Below are 23,238 nucleotides of genomic sequence, written 5' to 3'. Positions count from 1 at the left end.
CACTATTTTTTTTTAATGCGAGCAGAGAACCAACAACTGGAATTATTTTTTTTCTGTTTTTTTCTTTTTTATATTTTTTTTCTCCTATTTTTCTGAGTATTTTTTCCTCCTGTTTTTCTGAAAATTTATCCCTGTTTTTTTTTTTTTTTTTTTATAATTTGTTTATGACAGAAAAAAATATTCAGTAAAAAAGAAAAAAAATCAGAAAAGCAGAAGAATAAAAAAAATACTCCAAAAAACAAAGGTCCCCCCAAAAATTAGTCAGAAAAACAGTTTTGTTTTGGTTTTTTGGGGTTTTTTTCCCCCCCAAGTGAATGCAATACGGTTCTGTAGGAACGTGAAGAAATAATCAAATTGCAATTAATTATCTAAAAAAAATAATTCTGCTGAGTTTTAACTGGCCTGGATGGGACATTTCGAAGAAGTAAATGTTGATTTTTGTCAACTGTGAGCTTGTGAAGTCCTTTTGATGATGATGGGTTTTATCAATCAACTTGACTGGACATTTCAAATGAGCAGGTTCCAACACAAGCCAGCGCAGGCACCCACCTAACAGTCCGCTGATGGTGGTAGTCAAGGTCATGGCTGTTGTTGGAGTGCGGGTACGAGACGCCTCTGGAGTTCCGGTGCTGGTGGCTGATTGGATACTGGTGGACGGAGGCGTTGGGCTGGGACGTGCTGTAGTATGGCGGCGGGATGCTGTTACTGGTTTCGCTGCGGTAGTCGCTGTCCCTGTCATCCACTGCGCTGTCTGGGTCGTCATCTGACACACGCACAGATACAAACAATGGCGTGACGATGTGGCACAAGAAACACGCAGGAGTAAAAAATATACAAAACGATTTCAGAGTTCGGTGACCTTGCTTTAGGATGAAAATGAAAACTTTAACAGGAAAGTGATGAGGGACCTTAATAGTGCTAATTTGGTTACAATTGGCAAACATTATCTATTAGTGATAGACAGATATGTTGTTGTTGTTTTTTCAGGGCCGGTACCCATTATTAGTAGTCAAGGAGGCCGATAACCGATATTTCAAGCCGTAAAAGAGAAAATACGTGTCACAATTTGAAAAAATTGAAAAATTTGTTAAAATGCCATTAAGTTTGTTTGTTCAAACAACTTTTCAAATTGTCAACACTTTGAAGGTTTCTCTTTTCATTTTAACCATATATAATAGACAAAAAAAATAGACAGCTTTGTTTAAAAATAACAAAATTATGATAACAATAATTTCGAATTCATAAAAAAATAATTAAAATTCTAACAAAATTCCAGGGTCATCAGCATGTGTTAAGCTACATTAAAAACTAAGCAAATAAATAGCTCCCTAAAGTTTTCAATTGTAAATAACGTTTTCAACGAAATTTCTTAATTAAAAAAAAATTAAGAATTTTTTAAAATAAAAAGTTGCAGGGAGTTCTCAGTATCAGTATTATTTTTTATAAAGTGGAAATTTAAATGAATTCATAAATGAAAAGTTCCCTGTGTTTCACTGGGCGACAAATGCATGCAATAGTAGCTAATTTGACGGTTTTCATCAGGGTTCCTAAAAGGTTTCTAAAGAAAAACTGTCTGAACATCTTCTAAGTTTCTTTTCGACAAGTAAAATGTGTCTGTGAAGTGTGAACATCTTAAGAATCCTGATGAAAACCCCAAATTTGCTACGTTTGCAAGCATTCACCGCTCAGTGAGATACCAGCTATATCGATGGTATAGGCCGATGGTAAAAGATGGTAAAGGCCGATGCCGATATTTGTCAAAATGCCAAATATCGGCACTGATAATCGGCCCGGCTGATAACCAGCTTATTCCTAGTATCGATTAATCATTCATCACTGTAAAAGAGTCTCTTGAACGCTGAAGAAGGCAGAAGATGAACTTCTTTGACAGTCTGGGCTAGGGGTGTTAAAAAAAAATCGATTCGGCGATATATCGCAATACTACATCGCGCGATTCTCGAATCGATTAAAAAAAAAACATCGATTTTTTTTTTTTTTTTTTTTTTTAAGAGCTCAGAATTGTTCATTCGGTAGTCTTACCGATTCAACGTCTTATCATCATTGCCTTTTTTTTTTTTTTTTTTTTTTTTGTGTGTGTGTGAATCGATTTTTAAACTTCCATTTTTAATGGAAAAATATTCAACAAAACGTCTGACTTCGGGTTAGGATTCACACCTTGAGCATGGAAGAATGTTATATGAACGGAACATTAAGCCTTAATATTTTATTTTAATGCTGTTCAAACATGAAACAGATTACAACCTCTATAAGACTGAAATTTCAGATAAATAAATAATAAATTTTCATATAAATCTTACACTCTACAAGCTTACTGATTAGTATTTTCTAAATTTGAATGAAAAAAAATCGCAACAATCGACTTATAAATTCGTATCGGGATTAATCGGTATCGAATCGAATCGTGACCTGTGAATCGTGATACGAATCGAATCGTCAGGTACTAGGCAATTCACACCCCTACTCTGGGCACGTAAAGACTATTTTAAGACCAGAAGAGATTTTTTTTTTCTGGCTCACTTTTCTGTTCCCACTCATCTCTCTTTCCTCTCTCTCTCTCTCTCTCTCTCTCTCCCACTCTTTCACACTCTCTCTCTATATCACTCTTTCTCTCTATCACACTCGCTCTCTCTCTCTAGCACGCTCTCTCTATCACACGCAGTCTCTCTCTCTCTATCATGCTCGCTCTCTCTATCACTCTCTCACACTATTATGCTCTCTCTCTCTCTCTCTCTCTCTCTCTCAACCTCTATATCACTCTTTCTCTCTCTATCACACTCGCTCTCTCTCTATCAAGACTCTCATACTCTTGCTCTCGCCCTCTCTTTATCACTCTCTTTTACGCTCTTTCTCTATCATGCTCTCTCTCTCTCTCTCTCTCTCTCTCTATCACTCTCTTAATCACGCTCGGTCTCTCTATCATGCTCGCTCACACTCTCTCACTCTCTCTATCACGCTCGCTCTCTCTATCACTCTCACTCTCTCTCCCTCTCTCACCCTCTATATTACGCTTTCTCTCTCTATCACACTCACTCTCTTTCTATCACGCTTTCTCACACTCTCTTGCTCTCGCTCTCTCTTTATCACTCTCTTTTACGCTCTTTCTCTATCACGCTCTTTCTCTCTATCACACTCTCTCTCTCTCGCTTGCTCCCCCTCTCTCTCCTTCTCCTGCCCTCTCTCTCACTCCTAATCTTATAAGATGTGCATCATCTTCCTTATTTGGGCAGTCATTTTTTTTTTTTTTATGTTCGTACGTCTCATCTCATATCTGCTGTTGGGCTTCTGTTTGAAAACTGACCTTGCAAGTGTGCACGAGATTTTTCTCTGCGTAGTCTCAATTGTTTGACATGATCCCTTCCGAGATGTTCATTTCGAAAGACATCCAAGAGGAAACGCTTTGTAAAAAACCACAAAGGACTGAAGAAAGGGCTCGCTTGTCTTTTTGTCTATTTTCAGTCTTGAATACATTTATAGAAACGTCAAGTCAAATTCCAGCTCAGATTCTGCTGACCGACTCAACGTCTCACTAAAGATGTGAGGAGTGTGTGTGCGTGTGTCATATGCTGCATGCACACTCACTCTGTTGATCTCCCCATAAACTCCAATTACCTGAAATGAAAGAGAATGTGGTGAGACGCATTTGTGAATGAACGGCCAAGTTATCCAAACGTAAGCAGACGTTCCATTCCAGCTTTTCTCTGGCAAAGCGAGCGAGCGCCGACACTGGAAGCCTTCGCAGACTGTTGCCTCAGCAGATTTAGTCGACTGAGACGATGACGGCGGAAGCCGAGCTTGCCTCCAGACACCCGATCCCCGCTATTGATCCCTTACGGTGCGGCGACGCCGACCGTTTTCACTCCACCGCACAACAACTCGCGCGTGTGGTTGCGAAAGCAATCGAATCACATGTCCACGGATAAACGCATAATTCTCTGGTTTACGAATGACTCATGACACAAACAATGAATGAACTTACAGCATTGGGTGCTTGGAACCCGGAGCGGGCGCTCCTGTTCTTCTTGGTATGCGTACTGAAACAAACGATACGTAACGTATGTGAGAGTCCCGACGAATCATGTTGCCATGCTCTCAAAATGCAAACTTGTATGGCTGGGTATCGATTCTAACTTCCCCAACCGTTTCGATTCACTTCAGTTCAGTCCAATATTGATTAATTATGGAACATCAATTCTTCTTTACTCATTTGCTCCCAAAAACGTATAAATACGTTTTTGTTTTTTAATGATTTAAGTGTCTCAAAAATGTATTTATACTTTTTTTTTTTTTTTTTTTATGCTCGAGCATACAGAAGGCTTTGATGCAGCTTCTCAACTGCAAAGAACGGTTGCAGAAATGGTAGTTATTACACAAACGGCCAGCATGTGGCAGCAGAGCAAACATCAACCACGACATCAACCAGGGCCATGTTGAAAAAAACCCTCAATTACTCACAATTCTAAATAGATTTGTGAAAATTGATTAAACTTAGCTATATTCTCATGCTAATTGCTGCAAAACGGAAACAGATATATACTTTTTTTTTTTCCTGATGAAAGAAGAGACTTTAATCTTTCTTTTGTTTTTAAAGCAATAGAACACGATATTCTGTGGGCCTTGCAAAATCACTCCAAATCCAGTAAAACAGCCGGGAGCGAACGGGATTGCGAAATGTGAAAATGGCTGGGAGCGAATGAGTTAAACGTCAAGGACATGATAAAAACTCCACAAATATTACATTTTAATAACAAAGTAAATTTTGCAGAGGCAGTAACTGGTCAAATTATTTATTTTATTCACAAATGTAACACGTGTTATAATCCACTTAGCTCATTGACTTCACTGAAGCAACCCCCTTCGCTCCCGGCTGTTTTACTGGATTTTGACTGATTTTGCAAGGCCCACAGAATATTGTGTTCTATTGCTATAAAAGCATAGAACCTACCAAAAGAAAGATTTTAAAGTCTCTTCTTTCATCAGGAAAAAAAAAAGCATATTTCTATCCACTTCTGTTTTGCAGCAATTAGCATTAGAATATAGCTAAGTTTCATCCTTACTCACAAATTGTTTAAAACTGTGGGGAAAAAAACGTGACCCTGGTTGATCTCTTACACTCTGCTGCCACCTACTGGCCATTTTTTGTAACAACTACCATCGCTTCAAGCATTCTCTTCAGTTCAGAGGCTGCATCAAAGCCTTCTTTATCCTCTAGTATAAAAAACAAACACGTATAAATACGGCTTTGGGAGCATGGTAATATTTAAAATAGAACATATTTTTTTGAGAGCAAATGAGTTAAGTGTTACACATACATTGACATCAGCAAGGATGATATGAAAATATTTTTATAATTCTAATTCAATCATTGTAAATCTAAACTAAAAAGATTCTGAATTGTCTTAAAGTGCAACAGGTCAGGTCTTCCATAAATGTAAGAAAATACTTTTGAAATTTCAAGAAAACAGTAAGATACAAAAGAAAAATGGCTTTTAAAATGAGATTTTCTGAAGAATTGATGGGGGGAAAAAAGGATATTTAAAAAGAAAAGGAAAAACGGTTTGATATCGATTATTCGATTTTTTTTTTCAAACCCAGCCCTACAAACTTGCGGGAATGTTGGGATGATAAACGCAGTGAAAGGCTTACATCTTGTTCCCTCATTGCATTAAGTTGCTCCAGTTTTTTGGCCCAGTACCTCGCCTCATCTTCTGGGATGTCTGCAAAGGGAAAATCAAACCCAGGTGAGACAACAAAACTGACGGACCTTCCACTGTATCGTCTTATCTAACCTAAAAATAGCAGCTCTCCTCTACATTATGTTTTTTTTTTTTGCTGATGTGCTCAAGCTAAAACAAGCCTTTCGTTTGAGCAGAAAATAAATAAAAAAAAATGATGGAAATTGCTCAAAGCCATAGAAGCTATAAATAGGCGCGCTCTGAAAACGAAGGAGTCAGATGTTCAATATCGCCTGGAGGAAAGGGAAACAGTAGGAAAATAAACACCTAATCAATGTTCAAAAGGAACACAGTGTGATCGATGAGAGGGAAAGGACACACAAGGAACAGTAAAAAGTAGGTCATGCTGATTGATTGGTCTTGTGATTTACAGTATCATTGCTTTAGTTTGGATGAGGTACCGGATGTAGTATGGACAAAATACACGCATACATGCAAAATACATGTTCTTAATACATTTCATTTTGATTTTACATTTCTCAATGCATGTACAGTTGTGCTCATGCAGTAAGTGTACATACACAATATGTAAACTTATGAGCACAACTGTGCATGTACAAAAGCTAAATGTTGCTTAATGTCACAAAAATGCTACCAAAATTCACATGCACATCATTTACCCATGTCAACTTGAACCTCTGAAAATATCAAAACAATTGCCACAGTATTTTTGGATTTATGGGAATTAATATTAAAGGGATACTTGAACATACATTGAACCAAGTTCATATTTTGTCCAGAATTAATTTGATAATTTCATTATTTTTCATGTACAATTAATACCTGTAAAAACTACTTTTTTTTTGCCTCTTGCTGTCGACTGATGATGACATCACCTGTGCTGAGGAAGTAGGTAACGACCAATCATGGCTCACCTGTTTTCTGGGGTCTTTGCCTACTTCCTCAGCACAGGTGATGTCATCATCAGTCGACAGCAAGTAGAAAAAATACTTTTTAAAAGCAGCACATTGTTAAAACAAAAAAAAAACAAAAAACGTCAGGTTGGTTTTCATTTGTGCAGTTCTAGCACCCTCTGGTGGCTAGTTTTTTAGTGCAGTTTAATTTCCACAAGGCATGATTTGTCCCTTATATGTTTAAAATCCAAATGAAGGGCAACGTAATATGCTTGTGAGTCAATATGTGGAGGAACTCAATGTGAGCTTGCATTAGCAAGTAAGTGCCTCTTTATATATTTTGTATATATAATATTTGTATAATATTTTTCATTGCTGTAATATACAAAAGCACAATATTGTGTGTGTTTTTTCTTTCGTATGAACTCGTTTTTTTTTTACAATGTTGTGACCTTTTTTTTTTTTTGTATCGCCAACTTCCCCACAATATTGTGATAATTATCTTATCATGACCTTTATATTGTGATATTGTATCGTGATGTTTGGATATCGTTACACCCCTGGTAAAACAGCCCGTAAAAAGGCAGAACTGGATGCACTTACCAATAGGGATGTAACGATATCCAAACATCACGAAAGGATATTATCACGATATGAAGGTCACAATACGATAATTATCACAATATTGTGGGGAAGTTGGTGATATTTAAAAAGGATCACAATATTGTAAAAACGCGAGCTCATACTAAAAAAAAAAAAAAAAAAAAAAAAAAAAGCACAATATTGTGCTTTTGTACAAAACAGCAATGCATATAAACCACCTACAATCTCTAATAACAATATTGAGGCACGTACTTGCTAATGCAAGTACACATTGATCGCTTCACAAGCAAATTAGGTGCCCCTTCATCTGACAATTAGCGTAGATTTTAAACATAGAAGGCCAAAACATCCCTAATAAAAATTAAATAGCACTAATAAACTAGCCACTAGAGGGTGCTAGAACTGCAAAAATGGAAATCAACCTGACTTTTTTTTTAACAGATGTGTTCCTTTTAAATATTGTGAACATGACGACGACGACGTTGTGGCAGTTTTAACATCACGATATTGCGATATTGCCCTTATCGTGACATCCCTACTTACCAAGTGGCAGCTCAAACCGCGTGTCGAGCAGCACCAGGTGAAGCGTCGGATCTTTGGTGCCGCAGATCTCATTGTCAGTCATGATGACCTGAGAGTCCAACGTGAGCCACTCACCTGGCCCTTCCTGCGTGCCACAATGGAGAGAGGAAAGAGTTGAATATGGAGATGATGAGCATCAAAAAAATAAATAAATTGCTCAAGCAAACTAGATACTGATCATCAACAACGGTTTGGGAGTGAGGGGTCGTTGGTAGCCAACCTCGTTTGACTGTCTGATGCTGTGGAGGGGAATCCACACTGTGCCAACCATAGTATCCCATATTAGCCCTTTGTTCCACACCTCGACGGTGAGACCCAAGTCTAAGCGGTTGATTTCACTACAGTGACAGAGAGACAGGGAGGGTGAGAGGAATTATTTGAAAGGAACACACATGGAGCCTTTACTGCAGGGGTGTCAAACATAAGGCCCGCGGGCCGGATAAGGCCCGCAAAGGGGTTTAATCCGGCCCGCGAGATGATTTTGTAAAGTTAAAAAAAATAAAAATAAATAAATAACATTGTAATGTCGGACTAATTAATCAGCCGGCCACAATCAAAATATATAAAATTTGTAATTTCACAAGCAGTTCTCAGACGAGCAATGCAACGTACGGGGAATTGTCCTGGATGTCATTTTTTTCACACAACTTAAAGTTATGGTTTGTCTAATTGTTATTATTATTATTTTAAATCATAGACCAACATAAATGTGTTAAATACGACACAAATTCAATTACTGTTAACACAAATCGATATGACAAGGATTAGCGTCCTTATAACGTCATTAAATACGCCAGGCAATGCATTCTGGGAATGCATACAATATATATGCAAAACAGGTCGATTTAACACGTCCGGAACGTATACCGGGAAAGTGTTGCCGCGTTCCATTAGCATTTGTGTTATTCTTCGGAACAACATAATTACACTTGAGTTCTGTAATTTAGGGCTGGTCCACGAAAATATGCGTATAAATGACGGTAATCGTATATAAGTTATATACCGTTATTTTACCGATGTGGCCCACTTGGTAATATATTTTCTTCCATATTTTCTGCCCCTGAGCTAATATGAGTTTGACACCCCTGCTTTACTGGAAGGAAAAATAGAAGTGTAGCTAATCGTGCTATAAGCTATTCAGCTAGGAGAGAAGAGGAAGACGCTGATGAATGAAAGCATGAAGGAGCATGGGCGAAGGCGTCGGCGATGCTATCGCACGCTTGGAGGGAACCCTAATGAAGACGTAGTAGGGCTGGTGGCCGTCCAGCCCAGAGTCACTTTAAGTCAGTTTGAAGGACAGGCGAGCGTCTCTCTGTGACCAAAACATTACGTAAGAGAGCTTCAGTGATGCAAACCTCACAACAATGCTGAACGCCTCCAAAGCATGGAGTAATGAGATGATTCTCACCAATCCGCCACGTGACCCATGCGCTCGAATGCCAATGCTACGCTAAACCGCACGTCGTGTTGTGCTGTAGTGATTGGAATTATTCTGATTGCTATTGAGGAACAAGCGCTAATAAACTCATTTAAAAGGATGCCAATAATGCATAAAAAAAAAAAACAATATTATCTCGTCATTAGTATTAATTTTGACAAGAAATTTTAACTTAGTTTTAAGTTATAGACTTGACTAAAGTTAATTGAGATCGACCGGCCGATAACCATTATTTGAAGCCTAGATTCATTTTTAGTAAGAAAACAAAAAATAAAATAAAAATTGAAGCCTTTTTTCATCCATCCATTTTCTTGACCGCTTATTCCTCACAAGGGTCGCGGGGGCTGCTGGCGCCTATCTCAGCTGGCTTCTGGGCAGTAGGCGGGGGACACCCTGGACTGGTTGCCAACCAATCGCAGGGCACACAGAGACGAACAACCATCCACACTCACAAGCACACCTAGGGACAATTCGGAGCGCCCAATTAACCTGCCATGCATGTCTTTGGAATGTGGGAGGAGACCGGAGTACCCGGAGAAGACCCACGCGGGCACTGTGAGAACATGCAAACTCCACCCAGGAAGGCCGAAGCCTGGACTCGAACCGGAGTCCTCAGAACTGGGAGGCGGACGTGCTAACCACTCATCATCATGCTGCCAAGCCTATATTCATTTTTAGTACAAAAAAAAAAAAGGGGGAGTCATCGGTAGGAGTGTGACGATATATCGATATCTCGATAAATCGTAATACCTTGTCTCCGAATGGATTATCGATACGCCTGCGCAAGTATCGCGATATTTGTCGTTAGTATTCAGCCACTATAACGGCTCCATTGTTCATGACTTATCGAGCAATTACTTGGCGGGCCACTAGGGGGAGCACCTCATAAGAGTGGCGGGGAAATGGACGGAAGTCTTCAGGCAAAGAAGACTCATGAGCTTAGTTTTATTTTTATATATATATATATATATATATATATATATATATATATATATATATATATATATATTCATATTATATTATATATTATATTTATATATTTTATTATTATTATTATAATATTATGATTTGTTTTTTAATTTTTTATTATCTATTTATTGATGATTGATTATCAGTCTAGCCCTAAAAATAAAAGTTTTAGTTATCATTTAGTCACCTGATTTTATTTTATTTTTAATACAATTCGATTTGACGAAATAAAAAGCAATTTTAGTGTAAAGTTTTCCTTCAGCATACATTTCAACTTTTACACAGAAAATTCAAACACATGTTTGTAAATGTCGTTTAACCCGCAAGACACATTTAACTCAACGGCATCTTTATTACATTTTTGTTTCAATGAAACGTGTTGAACTGACAATAATACATCATCTTAAATCTTAGTTTAGACCTAAAAAAAAAAATCATAAAAATACGCATAATTGCCTGAGATTAATTTTACAGTTAACTTTGGCTGCACAATGAATGGAAACGTTTGAAAATTGAAAGTGCAGTGACCAATTTCTGAGTGGTTCTTTTCTCCCACCCAAGTTTCATTCCTTCTTCGAGTTGGATTTTGTGAATTTTTGTCATTGTTGTTTTCGTTTAGTCATTGACAAAACTGTCGGTCAATTTACTTATCGTCATTGTCTCAATGAATGGCTTCTATTTTAGTTTTTGTTTTATTTTCATCTGAAAAAAAAAAAAAAAAAAAAATTGTGACAAAAATATGACAAAAAATTTTCCGGCGATGAATTTATCACTTTTTGTCATGATAGTTTTTCGGACTATGTATCTTTCTAAGAACTGTACCGTATTTTCCGCACTATAAGGCGCACCTAAAAGCCTTCAATTTTTTCAAAAGCTGACCCTGCGTCTTATAATCCGGTGCGCCTTATATATGGATCAATATTGACGCGCATGCGCAGGAGATCCCGCGCCATTTTGGATCGCTAGCTAATACTAATACTTTACCTCAGAGAAAATAATAAAACAGCAGTTTATTCATTTTGGGAGTGGATGGAGTTGTCAGAAAGCTGGTTTGTAATCTATTAATAAAGTTTGACTGACCTATCTGACTGTTTTGTTGACATTCCCTTTAGCGCAGCACCATCTAATGGATGCATAACGTAACCCCAGCCTCTACTGCAGCGCCTTATAAATGGAAAAAGTTTTAAAATATGTCATTCATTGAAGGTGCGCCTTATAATCCGGTGCACCTTATAGTGCGGAAAATAGGGTAATTGGGACATGCCTAGGAATGATGAAACTTAAAGTGGAGGAGTTCAAAGAAAAAAAAAAAGATGCAAGTGAGAGGGAGGGGAAAAAAAAATCTAGCATCTGCAATACAGTTAAGTAGTGAACTGAAGACAGACAAGAGACAGCGAAGAACTCACAACATGAAGTCTTGCTCCCAGCTGGGCAGGTTGCCCCTGACAGCGATAGTTGTGCTCTTCACATTTTGCACCTTCAGAGTCACGTAGGTGTTGAACTTCTCTGCCAGAAACAAAAGAAAACGTTGCGGAACCATTACGCTTGGATACGCTACCTACAATCTTGCCATGCCGTCCAGCAGCTCAATCTGTCTGCGTGCGATGGACCTGATGACTTACCTTGGGGCCCATCCAGCTTGGCTTTCTTCACTGTGGAACCACACAGAGGGACAGAATCACAAACAAGAACACCATCTGCTTTCGGTTGCAAAACAACGCACGGCAACTTATGTTCTGGAATTGGCAAATATCATACCACAACCCCACATACAGGAGTATAAAGTATAGTATAGTAAATATTTGTATTTCTTGCTTGCTCAAGGGTTTCTTCTATGGAGGATCAAAACTGCCAAAATTCAAATAAATAAATGACTAAATAAATGACTAAAAGTGAAAATAAAAATGGATTATATATAAAAAAATATAATTCGAAAATTATATCCTAAAAAAATAAATATAAATGGAAATAAAAAGAGAAAAATATATATAAATAAATATATTTATATTGAATTTATTTATTTACTTGGTTATTTATTCATGTAGTAATTTATTTATTTATTTAGTCATTTATTTCGTTTGAATTTTGGCAGTTTTGGGCCGTACTGTCAAGTCGAAATGTTATTCAAACGAGGGGGCGGTCCTGAGTGTGTCTTGGGTTGGATTCCGTCGTTGCAAACTGCCCGTCATTGGTCGAGTGAGCGGCTCGGCGAACAAGGAAGTCTCGCCGGCTTGCAATGGAGAGCGCCAGCAATGGACGACTTTCTTGTCCACTGTCCACTACAAAGCTACAGACATAAAGTTGAAACTTTGCACTTTGAAAAATATTTGTTGCTGTTGCATTTAATTTATGACCGAAAATGTCAAAACTTGATTTTTTATGCCTTATAAAAATGTGTAGGCTGCTGTGCCTCCTTTGTTTACATTTATTATTTTATATTGCAGCACTACTGGATTCATTTGTGACATTCTGTTTAATGTTACTTACAAATAAAGTGTGAAAATGTAAGCAAAGTATGTTGTATAATTTTTCATGGAAGAACTGCAAATATATCTATATCGTTGTTAGGGATGTAACGATATCCAAACATCACGATACGATATTATCACGATATGAAGGTCACGATACGATAATTATCACGATATTAGCGATATTTTCTAAAGATCACAATATTGTAAAAAAGAGAGCTAACACTTAAAAAAAAAAAAAAAAAAAAAAAAAAAAAAAAAAAAACATTGTACTTTTGTAGATAACAGCAATGCATATAAACCACCTACAATCTCTAATAACAATATTGAGGCACTTGCTTGGTAATGCAAGCACACATTGATCGCTTCACAAGCAAATTTGGTTCCCCTTCATCTGACAATTAGCATAGATTTTAAACATAGAAGGCCAAAACATCCCTAATGAAAATTAAATTGCACTAATAAAATAGCCACTAGAGGGTGTTAGAAGTGCACAAATGGAAATCAACCTGACTTTTTTTAACAAATGTGTTCCTTTTAAATATTGTGAACATGACGACGACGATATTGTGGCAGTTTTACGATATTGCCCTTATTGTGACATCCCTAATTGTGGTATATAGTAGGGCTGCACGATATTGGAAAACATGCGATATGCGATATACTTGCTGAACATAGCGATATCGATATTATTGCGATATTTAACATGTACCTAAAGAAATTACATTTTTATTACCTAATGAAAAAAAATCATTTTTCATGGGTCAAAATAAGCAACCTTCATGTAATCTTAGTTAATTAATTGTAATTATGTCTTGATCATTTTCAACTATTGAATGGCGATGCACATTTTAGTTAGCGTCTGACTGGTCAAATTCATATAAAAAGCATAAAATTCCATATAAAACTTATTGCGTGCCTTTGCGATATGCATATTGCAAGGGCCAATATCGCGATATCGATATTTTTTCGATATATTGTGCAGCCCTAGTATATAGTTATCGTGATATAAAATGGCCCATATCGTGATAGAACATTTTTTTCCCATATTGCCCAGCATTACATTTAAGCATTGAATGTAATAAAATATGAAAGGCGGTAGATGATCCCCCCATGTTGAAATCATGTAACAGTGTTCTGAAAAATGCAAACAGCCTGAAAGGGAGCATCAAATATTATGATTTCTTTATCCTTGTCAAGCATATTGTTTGACTTTTCCGTTTATAGTGACAGTCCTCACTGCAGCACCGCTTTACCAGCTTCGACCAAGCGTACGCATACATTTTTAATGCTCCGCTATTTTTAATGCCGCACTCTTGTTCTGTCCAATCTGCACATCACTCTCACTGTCAGTTCGCGCGACATGCGCACCAGCGCGCGCATACAAACGACATCCAACCTGAGTGTTATGAACTAAAACGTTTACTTCTATCACCTACTGGGATACGTGCTGTGAACACCAATATCACCTTCTCTAATAGTGGCCTGCCACATCACTACCTGTCGCCATAGTAACCGGAAAAAATGAAACGTTTATGTAAAAAAATCGCCCTGAGTCAGCAAAGACCTTTTTTGTGTTAAGTGTTACTGTTCCTGCTACGTTAGTGAGAGAACATCCATTTTACATACATATACATACATATATATATACACATATATATATATATATATATATATATATATATATATATATATATATATATATATATATATATATAAATGACTCAGACAATAATAATAATAATAATAATAATAATAATAATAATAATCCATAACATTTGGAAGCGCCTTTCAAGACTCTCGAGGATGCTGTGCAACAGTTAAAAAACTCAATTTAAAACAAAAATTCTACAGATTAGACAGAATTAAGACCAAAAAAATATATATATATGCTCGTGGGAGACTTTCAATCAATCAATCAATCAACTTTATTTGTATAGCACATTTAAAAATCCACAATGGAACCAAAGTGCTGCACATAAAATAAGATAATAAAACCAGATAAAATATAAAAACATACTTAGAAATCACAAAACACATCAAATAATATAAACAAATTCATGCCAGTCACAGATCGGATCGGCAGCTATTTTGAATTTTATGCAAAATCATAATCATCACTAAATGGGTTGTGTTTGACTTTGGACGTTTTACCGTATTGAGTCTCAAAACAGACGCATCAACAACGCACGGGGACGAGGATCAATATGAAGCAAAATTGGATTTTCGACCGCGAAAGGCTGAAGCTTAATTAAGGCTGTGATGATCATAAATCTCGATGACAGGGTGGGTTGTCACAAGAAATGTCCTCAAGACTCCATGAAGAATATTTTTGTCACGTGACGTCGTCATGCAGCGAGCACAACGGACAACGCATACGTTGCGCATGCCTTGAACGCAAACACTTGCCTGTGCAGGGTTGGAACATATCGATCAATTTACTAGAAGCAGGTTATGGTTAGGTAGCTTAGATTCAGAAGACGGGTCAAAGTCATGGCTGTTCAGTGCATAGAAAAAGTCTACACACCCCTGCTCGAATGCCGGGTTGTTGAGATATAAAAAAAAAATGAGCTCATGATAATTAATGTCAAAACTTTTTCCAGTGATAATTCCGTCCGTTGACAAAAATTTTCGTCAAGTAATTTTGAACAAAAAGTTAACGATTTAACACGATTATCACAATTAACACTTTAACTCAGGCTTGATCTCTGCTGAGGAATGTGTTGTAAGCAAAGTGCGGTCTGTTTGTTAGCAGCTAGCAAGCTAAGATAGCTTGAAGACTTTGATATATAGCAAAACGAGTATATCCGTACAAACGATTTAATGAACGACAATTTACACCATGTTTCAACCAAAAACAACATACCTTAAGCTTTCACGTCCACTTTGCCCATTTTTTTGGAGCTAGCGGCTCCAAACGACTGGTTTCATAGGGCTGGGAATCTTTGACGGTCTCACGATTTGATTCGATTACGATTTTTGGGCCGACGATTCGATTCGGAATCGATTTTCGATTCAAACGATTTTCGATTCAAAATTATTTGATTGACAAATGATTTCTGCTTCAATTTACAGATATGCACAACATTGTCATGATCGACTCCAGTAGGGGTGTTAAAAACAATCGATTCGGCAATATATCGCGCTACCACATCACGCAATTCTCGAATCGATTCAATAGGCGGCTGAATCGATTTTTAAACTTCCATTTTTAATGGAAAAATATTCAACAAAACGTCTTACTTTGGGTTACGGTTCACACCTTAAGCATGGAAGAATGTTATATGAACGGAACATTAAGCCTTAATATTTTATTTGAATGCTGTTCAAGCATCAAACAGATTACAACCTCTATAAGACTGAAATTTCAGATAAATAAATAATACATTTTCATACAAATCTTATACTCTACAAGTTTACTAGTTTACTATTAGTATTTTCTGAATTTGAATGAAAAAAATCGCAACAATCGACTTTAAGTTCGTATCGGGATTAATCGGTATCGAATCGAATCGTGACCTGTGAATCGTGATACGAATCGAATCGTCAGGTACTAGGCAATTCACACCCCTAGACTCCAGTCTGCTTTGCAAGACAAAATGACAAATAGAGACATTAAAGTGTTTTTTTGTGTTTTTTTGTTTAAACATTTATTAATTTTGTATTGTAAGTGCCTTTTTCCACAAAAACAGCATGTGGGCTTCAACTGCCTTTTCCCCTTCTTCTTCATTTCTAATTTAAATAAAATAGATTTTTGGATATTAAAACTCATTCACTGCCTTTGACAAGTATACTTGTCAATTGTATTTTTTAGAGTGGTGCTAAATGGGGGCGAATCTGAGCATGCTCCACTGTAAATATCAAACTTGGAAACAACTTTACTGATGCCCAACCACCGGTAGATGACATCATTGCCCCATTTTATAGGAAATAAACACAGTTTCAGAGTCCATGGGAGAAATGGCTGTATTTTGGCAAACCTACATTTTTCTGCTGTCAATTATAAAAGAACGGGACGGGACAAAAAGTAGGGAGTCTATTCTGTTATTTGGTAGATTCGGTTTATATATAATTATTGAATGTAATATCACGTGAGTATTGGAAATGTAAAAATTTTCTATAATGACTGGCAGTGAATGAGTTAATATCGATTCGATTCGATTAATAAATGAGAATCTCGATTCTTTTATGAATCGATTTTTTGGCACACCCCTAGTTTCAATGAGTCGCAGTAATGTAGTGTCCTACTCGGGACGTTTTTTTTTTTTGTGACACTTGACATATTTCCCACCTTGTAACGGAAATCAAGCTCTCTACATTCATTTGTTATTGGAGACCAGAGATGTGTCGACTTTTCACATCCACTGTGCTTCACCATCTTATTTGCATGCAAACCCATTTTATATGCCGGGCTTTCATTCATTAAATACCTGACACAGCAATCTTTGCCATCCGAGAATTGAGCGCCATGCCAAGTCAACAGCAAGCAAAACTACGAACTCTTGAGGAATATCAAATAGGGAGACCGTGATTTTGGGACCAGCAACGAAAATCAAACCCAACAAAGTGTCAAAATGTGTTGAAGTGATTTACCACAATCAATTCAAGAGCCTCAATCAGAAGTGCTTCACGAGCTTTGACGAGGGTTAAGTTAAGCGGCAAACCAAGAGCAAAGGGATTTGATTTTCGATTTCAAAGTTGGCCGGCGAGCAAGTCGGGTGTTCTCAAGCGTAATCCGTCTGCGCGTCTGCTTTTCTGCCTCGTCGACAGATAACTGTGAAGAAACGCGGCCTCTTGAAGGAGCGCAAAGTGCTGCGCGGGCCAGAAATAGCTCCAGTCAGGTAAGCATGAATGATGTAAGAGGAACAAAAAAGCCGGGCACTCCGCCAAGTCTCGTAGTCTACGGCTCCGACGGCCGCCGCGGCCGGCCTTTATGAATGGATCAAGACCGAGGGGCTTTAACGACACCCGGGGACTGACTCAGTGCAGCAGGGGGAAGTCAGTGGGCGGTCCCTCCCCGGTTAGAACGAGATGAGGTGGGCAGGCGTCGTCAACGGTGACGCACAAGAGGTGACTTTCAAGCCGTTACCTATCCTTGCCTCCCTGTTTGGCCGCCATTGCACGTCGACGGCAGACGCCGCGCGGGGCTCTGACACGCGGCCGCGATTACTCACATTGAGGGCGAGCGGGGAGACCTGTAGGGCGGTCGATAATGAACAGGAAACATTTCCGGTGATTCACGCGCACGTCCGTTCCATTCAGCCATTTTCTATACCGCTTGTCGTGTTCGGGGGGGCGTTTATCCGAGCTGACGTTGGGTGAAAGGCAGATGACACACTGGACTGGTCGCAGTCAATCACGGGTAGGGCTGAACAATTACTTGAATTCAAATTGACATTTGAAAAAACTGTCTTTCATATTCATTCATGGTTCATTTGTCTTAATTTTAGCGTAAGCCTAACATATAAAAGCAAAAAATTTACAGTTGTTATTGTAATATTTATTAATTTATTGCTCGTATTTGTTGGGGGAAAAAAAAAGACTTGGGGAGAGGACCTTGAAAAAATAATAATCTCATGCTAAATCGCACTATTGATAGGTGGGGTCAGGGAGTATCACATTAAAATTATTTCCTCAAAATTATTCAGCCACAGTCAGACCACATTTAGAGAGACAAATATATATATATATATATATATATATATATATTAGGGGTGTGAATTGCCTAGTACCTGACGATTCGATTCGTATCACGATTCACAGGTCACGATTCGATTCGATGCCGATTAATCCCGATACGAATTTATAAGTCGATTGTTGTGATTTTTTTTCATTAAAATTTAGAAAATACTAATCAGTAAGCTTGTAGAGTGTAAGATTTATATGAAAATGTATTATTTATTTATCTGAAATTTCAGTCTTATAGAGGTTGTAATCTGTTTCATGTTTGAACAGCATTAAAATAAAATATTAAGGCTTAACGTTCCGTTCATATAACATTCTTCCATGCTCAAGGTGTGAATCCTAACCCGAAGTCAGACGTTTTGTTGAATATTTTTCCATTGAAAATGGAAGTTTAAAAATCGATTCACACACAAAAAAACAAAAACAAAAAAAGGCAATGATGATAAGACGTTGAATCGGTAAGACTAACGAATGAACAATTCTGAGCTCTTAAAAAAAAAAAAAAAAAAAAAATTTATTGAATCGATTCGAGAATCGCGCGATGTAGTATCGCGATATATCGCTGAATCGATTTTTTAACACCCCTAATATATATATATATATATATATATATATATATATATATATACATTTTCTTGACCGCTTATTCCTCACAAGGGTCGCGGGGGCTGCTGGAGCCTATCTCAGCTGGCTTCTGGGCAGTTGGCGGGGGACACCCTGGACTGGTTGCCAACCAATCGCAGGGCACACAGAGACGAACAACCATCCACACTCACAAGCACACCTATCGACAATTCGGAGCGCCCAATTAACCTGCCATGCATGTCTTTGGAACGTGGGAGGAGACCGGAGTACCCGGAGAAGACCCACGCGGGCACGGGGAGAACATGCAAACTCCACCCAGGAAGGTCCGAGCCTGGACTCGAACCGGAGACATATATATATATATATATATATATATATATATATATATATATATATATATATATATATATATATATATTAGGGGTGTTAAAAAAAATCGATTCGGCGATATATCGCGATACTACATCGCGCGATTCTCGAATCGATTCAATAATCGGCAGAATCGATTTTTTTTTTTTTTTTTTTTTTAAGGATTCACACCTTGAGCATGGAAGAATGTTATATGAACGGAACATTAAGCCTTAATATTTTATTTTAATGCTGTTCAAACATGAAACAGATTACAACCTCTATAAGACTGAAATTTCAGATAAATAAATAATACATTTTCATATAAATCTTACACTCTACAAGCTTACTGATTAGTATTTTCTAAATTTGAATGAAAAAAAATCGCAACAATCGACTTATAAATTCGTATCGGGATTAATCGGCATCGAATCGAATCGTGACCTGTGAATCGTGATACGAATCGAATCGTCAGGTACTAGGCAATTCACACCCCTAATGTATATATAGGTGGGTGGGTAGGTAGATAGATAGATACGGACCCAAGGAAAACCATCTAAGGTGGACGTATATCAAAAATCAAAAGTTTGAAGATTGTACCCTCCAGTGTTGACTTTTTCATTTTCTTTTCTGGTGGCATCATAATCATACACTCGCCCGAATGCATCAACTGTCATATGCACACAAAACATGTCCAAGCAGTTTCGGCTGCAATGCCTTGCTCAAGGATCCAACTACCAATACGTCATTAAAGTATTTCTGTAGCACTTCATAAAATCAATGAGAGAGGCGGGAGGAGGAGTGTGTGTGTTTGGGGGGAATCACTTGAATCATTCTAGCTATAGCGGGGTTTTTTTTTAAATGGGCAATTGTAGCAGATGCTTATTCATGACTCTGAGGAGCACCAGCATCAGGTGCCTTTTTTTTTTTTTTTTTTTTTTTTTTCGGGAAGTCGGGTGGGAGGAGATGACGCATCGCTTCGGGGTGGTGGTGGGGGGGTCGTTGAGAAGTGACGCGCACCTCCCTCCAGCAGGCGAGTATTCCCTCACGACTACATCCGAGCGGCGGAAGGAGGGAGGCGGCAGCGGCACCGACACCGACGCGGCAACGGACGGCAAGGGGGCTTTTCCACTTTCCTGTCTCAACCCCGTACACGTCTGCCCACGCGCGTTACATTACACACTGAAGACAACCTTGTCAGTCACGTGATAAGGCCAGTCATACAATACACGTTTGCTCAACTCTATCTTTAAAGGTACTTTTGACGACATAGTCCGGTCATGACCGCCCCCCACCACCACCACCACCACACCAAAGCAGCTCCCAAACGTGTTTCGGCGACGCCACAAGAGTAAAGAGTTTGTCACACAGCTTGGTGCAGTACTAAAAAATAAATAAATACAACAACACACATACACGAGCAAGTGCGAAGCCAAAATAAACGCTTCATTTCCATCTTACCTCCCACGCATAGTAGGGACATCTCTGTTGCGTGGCCGTGAGGGTTCCCGGCTGTCCTCCGCTGAGCAGCCGCTTTACTTGCCTGGCCGAACCGTGATTTGCAGTCTCGCTCCGTCTGACTGCTGAAAGGCGAATTTGTAGAGAGGGGGGGGGGCAGGAAACCGAAGTGTTCTCTCAAATCAAAGCTCCTCGCCTGGCTACGCGCGGCTGTCGTCTGCTGCTCGGCACAGGGGTAGTAGAAGTACCCTGTGTCCACTTTTGGTAGCTCCCCTGCATTGCCTCAGCTCGCCGCCGCTCCTCCCGCCCGCACAGCCATCTTGTTTCAGCAGGACAGCTCCCCTCGCCGCTGTGACGTCACTGGCGGGATGGGCAACGTGATGGGACGTCAATGCGCTGTAAAAAGAAAAAAAAAAAAAATGCTGTTTTTACGGTAAAATACCGGCAGCTGTGGTTGCCGAAAAAGGAAAGTGGACCGTTAAATTACGGTAACACATTTTATACGTTTACTGTTTACAAAAAAAAAATGTGTTGACACTGTTGATTTTACAATTACTTAATCCAATATTTTACTGTTTGGAAAAAAAAAAAAGTTTTAACATTTAAAAAATAATAATGTTATACTGGAAAATTTACATTTGAAAAATGCTATTTCTATGGTAAAATAGTGCTTTCCTATCTTTCCCTCAAAGAGCTTTGCATTTTGACTACAGTGTTCCCTGGTTTTCCGCTGGGGTTAGGTTCCAAAAAATACCCGCAATAAATGAAATCCGCGAAGTAGTTAGCTTTATGTTTTACAACTCTTATAAATGTTTTAAGGCTCTAAAATCCCCGACCGCACAATTTATACACTTTTCTCATTGAGGCATTTACATGTTCTCACATTTCTCTCTTGTTCAAACATTGACAATGTTCAAACCTTCATAAATTTTATAAAATGGGTATATTACTGTAAAAAAAAAAAAAGCAAAATTGCACTTAAAAAAAAATCCGCGATACAGCGAGACCGCGAAAAGTGAACCGCGTTATAGCGAGGGAAGACTGTACTCCTTCCACATACTGATTACACAGCATTAGGAACAACTGTACTTTCATTACCTTGCTCAAGAATCTTTGATAGTAGGGGTGTTAAAAAAAAAATCGATTCGGCAATATATCGCGATATTACATCTCACAATTCTCGAATCGATTCAATAGGCGGCCGAATCGATTTTTAAACCTCCATTTTTGATGGGAAAAACATTCAACAAAACGTCTTATTAGGGTTAGGGTTCACACCTTTAATCATGGAAAAATGTTATATTAATTAATGGAACATTTAGCCTTAATATTTTATTTCAAAGCTGTTCAAATATGAAACAGATTGCAACATGTTTGTTAAATACAGTGGCTCACAGCTATAAGACTGACGTTTCAGATAAATAAATAATAAATAAAAACATTTGCATACAAATCTTACAGTGCACATGTACAAATTTACTGGTTAGTACTTTCTAAATTTGAGTTAAAAAAAAAATCGCAACAATCGACTTATAAATTCGTATTGGGATTAATTGGTAGCGAATCAAATCGTGACCTATGAATCGTGATACGGATCGAATCGTCAGGTACTGGGCAATTCACACCCCTATTTGATAGCATCACACGGCACTAGGATCGAACCAACAACCTCACAGTTGTAAGACAACCTCTACCACTGAGCCATCCTAAATTGTAGTTCAAGTACTCAGTAAAGGACTGTTGGATCTACAAGTTTAAGATTTAGAGGATATATAATATGCAAGTTGTTCTGTAGATTTGTTTATATTTGCACCATTAGTTTCTTTTTAAAAAATGATTCTGGTATCCACAGCTTCCAGTTTGTTTCTGTTCAAATAAACAGTATTTTTACACATGGATTTACTGTAATATGAATTTGTAAAATGCATGCTTTTTATGCGAGTATGTTAAAAAATGTTGGTTTGACTTTCAACATTGGATTTGTTCTAAAGGGACACAGATTGGTAATCTTACCATCACGGATATTAAATGTTTTTTTTTTTTTAGAGAATAATTATAACTTTTGCATAAACAATATTATTTTACTAGGTAAGCACTATATACACAAATGTCATTTCTTTAGAACAAAACTAAATATTGCTCATTGGAAAAAGGAATTGAAATCTTATAATAATTTGCTGTTACTTATTAATACCAAGAATGCAGCCAGACTGGCGTCATTTAGTGAAAAACTGTATAAAAATAACATTTGGTGTGGCTCACGTAGTTAAAAAAACAAACAAAAAAAAAACATGTTGAAAAAATAGTTTCCACTACGAATAATAAATTAGTTTATGTACTGTAGAGCTTTTTCTAGATATGCAAAGATATAAATAAACGCTTTACAACTAAAGAAACACAATTTCTCTTCATAATAATGGTGAATAAATATTTTTTGGGGGGCGATGTTATTACATGTCATGACAAAAGCTACAGTACCCTATCAAATCAAATTG

General features: G+C 37.8%; 1 protein-coding gene across 3 annotated transcripts in view; it reads right to left on the bottom strand.

The window, feature by feature from the left end:
* LOC144013850 (protein unc-13 homolog A) overlaps window positions 1–21,225 on the bottom strand; it is a 58,187-nt gene extending 36,962 nt beyond the window's left edge. For 2 of the 3 annotated variants that reach the window (XM_077513150.1, XM_077513168.1), the window contains exons 1-9: window positions 20,747–21,225; window positions 11,822–11,851; window positions 11,606–11,705; window positions 8,013–8,130; window positions 7,754–7,877; window positions 5,665–5,735; window positions 3,998–4,052; window positions 3,601–3,630; window positions 550–763 (exon numbers count right to left, since the gene is read on the bottom strand). In XM_077513150.1, coding sequence (XP_077369276.1) covers window positions 550–763; window positions 3,601–3,630; window positions 3,998–4,052; window positions 5,665–5,735; window positions 7,754–7,877; window positions 8,013–8,130; window positions 11,606–11,705; window positions 11,822–11,851; window positions 20,747–20,768 — 764 coding nt within the window. In that variant the 5' untranslated portion in view covers window positions 20,769–21,225. The remainder of the gene's footprint in view (window positions 1–549; window positions 764–3,600; window positions 3,631–3,997; window positions 4,053–5,664; window positions 5,736–7,753; window positions 7,878–8,012; window positions 8,131–11,605; window positions 11,706–11,821; window positions 11,852–20,746) is intronic. The other variant, XM_077513160.1, reaches the window with a different exon arrangement.
* Window positions 21,226–23,238: the final 2,013 nt, after the last annotated feature.

The sequence above is a fragment of the Festucalex cinctus genome, chromosome 1, assembly GCF_051991245.1.
Source record: "Festucalex cinctus isolate MCC-2025b chromosome 1, RoL_Fcin_1.0, whole genome shotgun sequence".
NCBI classification, from domain to species: Eukaryota; Metazoa; Chordata; class Actinopteri; order Syngnathiformes; family Syngnathidae; genus Festucalex; species Festucalex cinctus.
The sequence above is the reverse complement of the archived record's forward strand: the minus strand, read 5'-3'. Positions and strand labels throughout refer to the sequence as shown.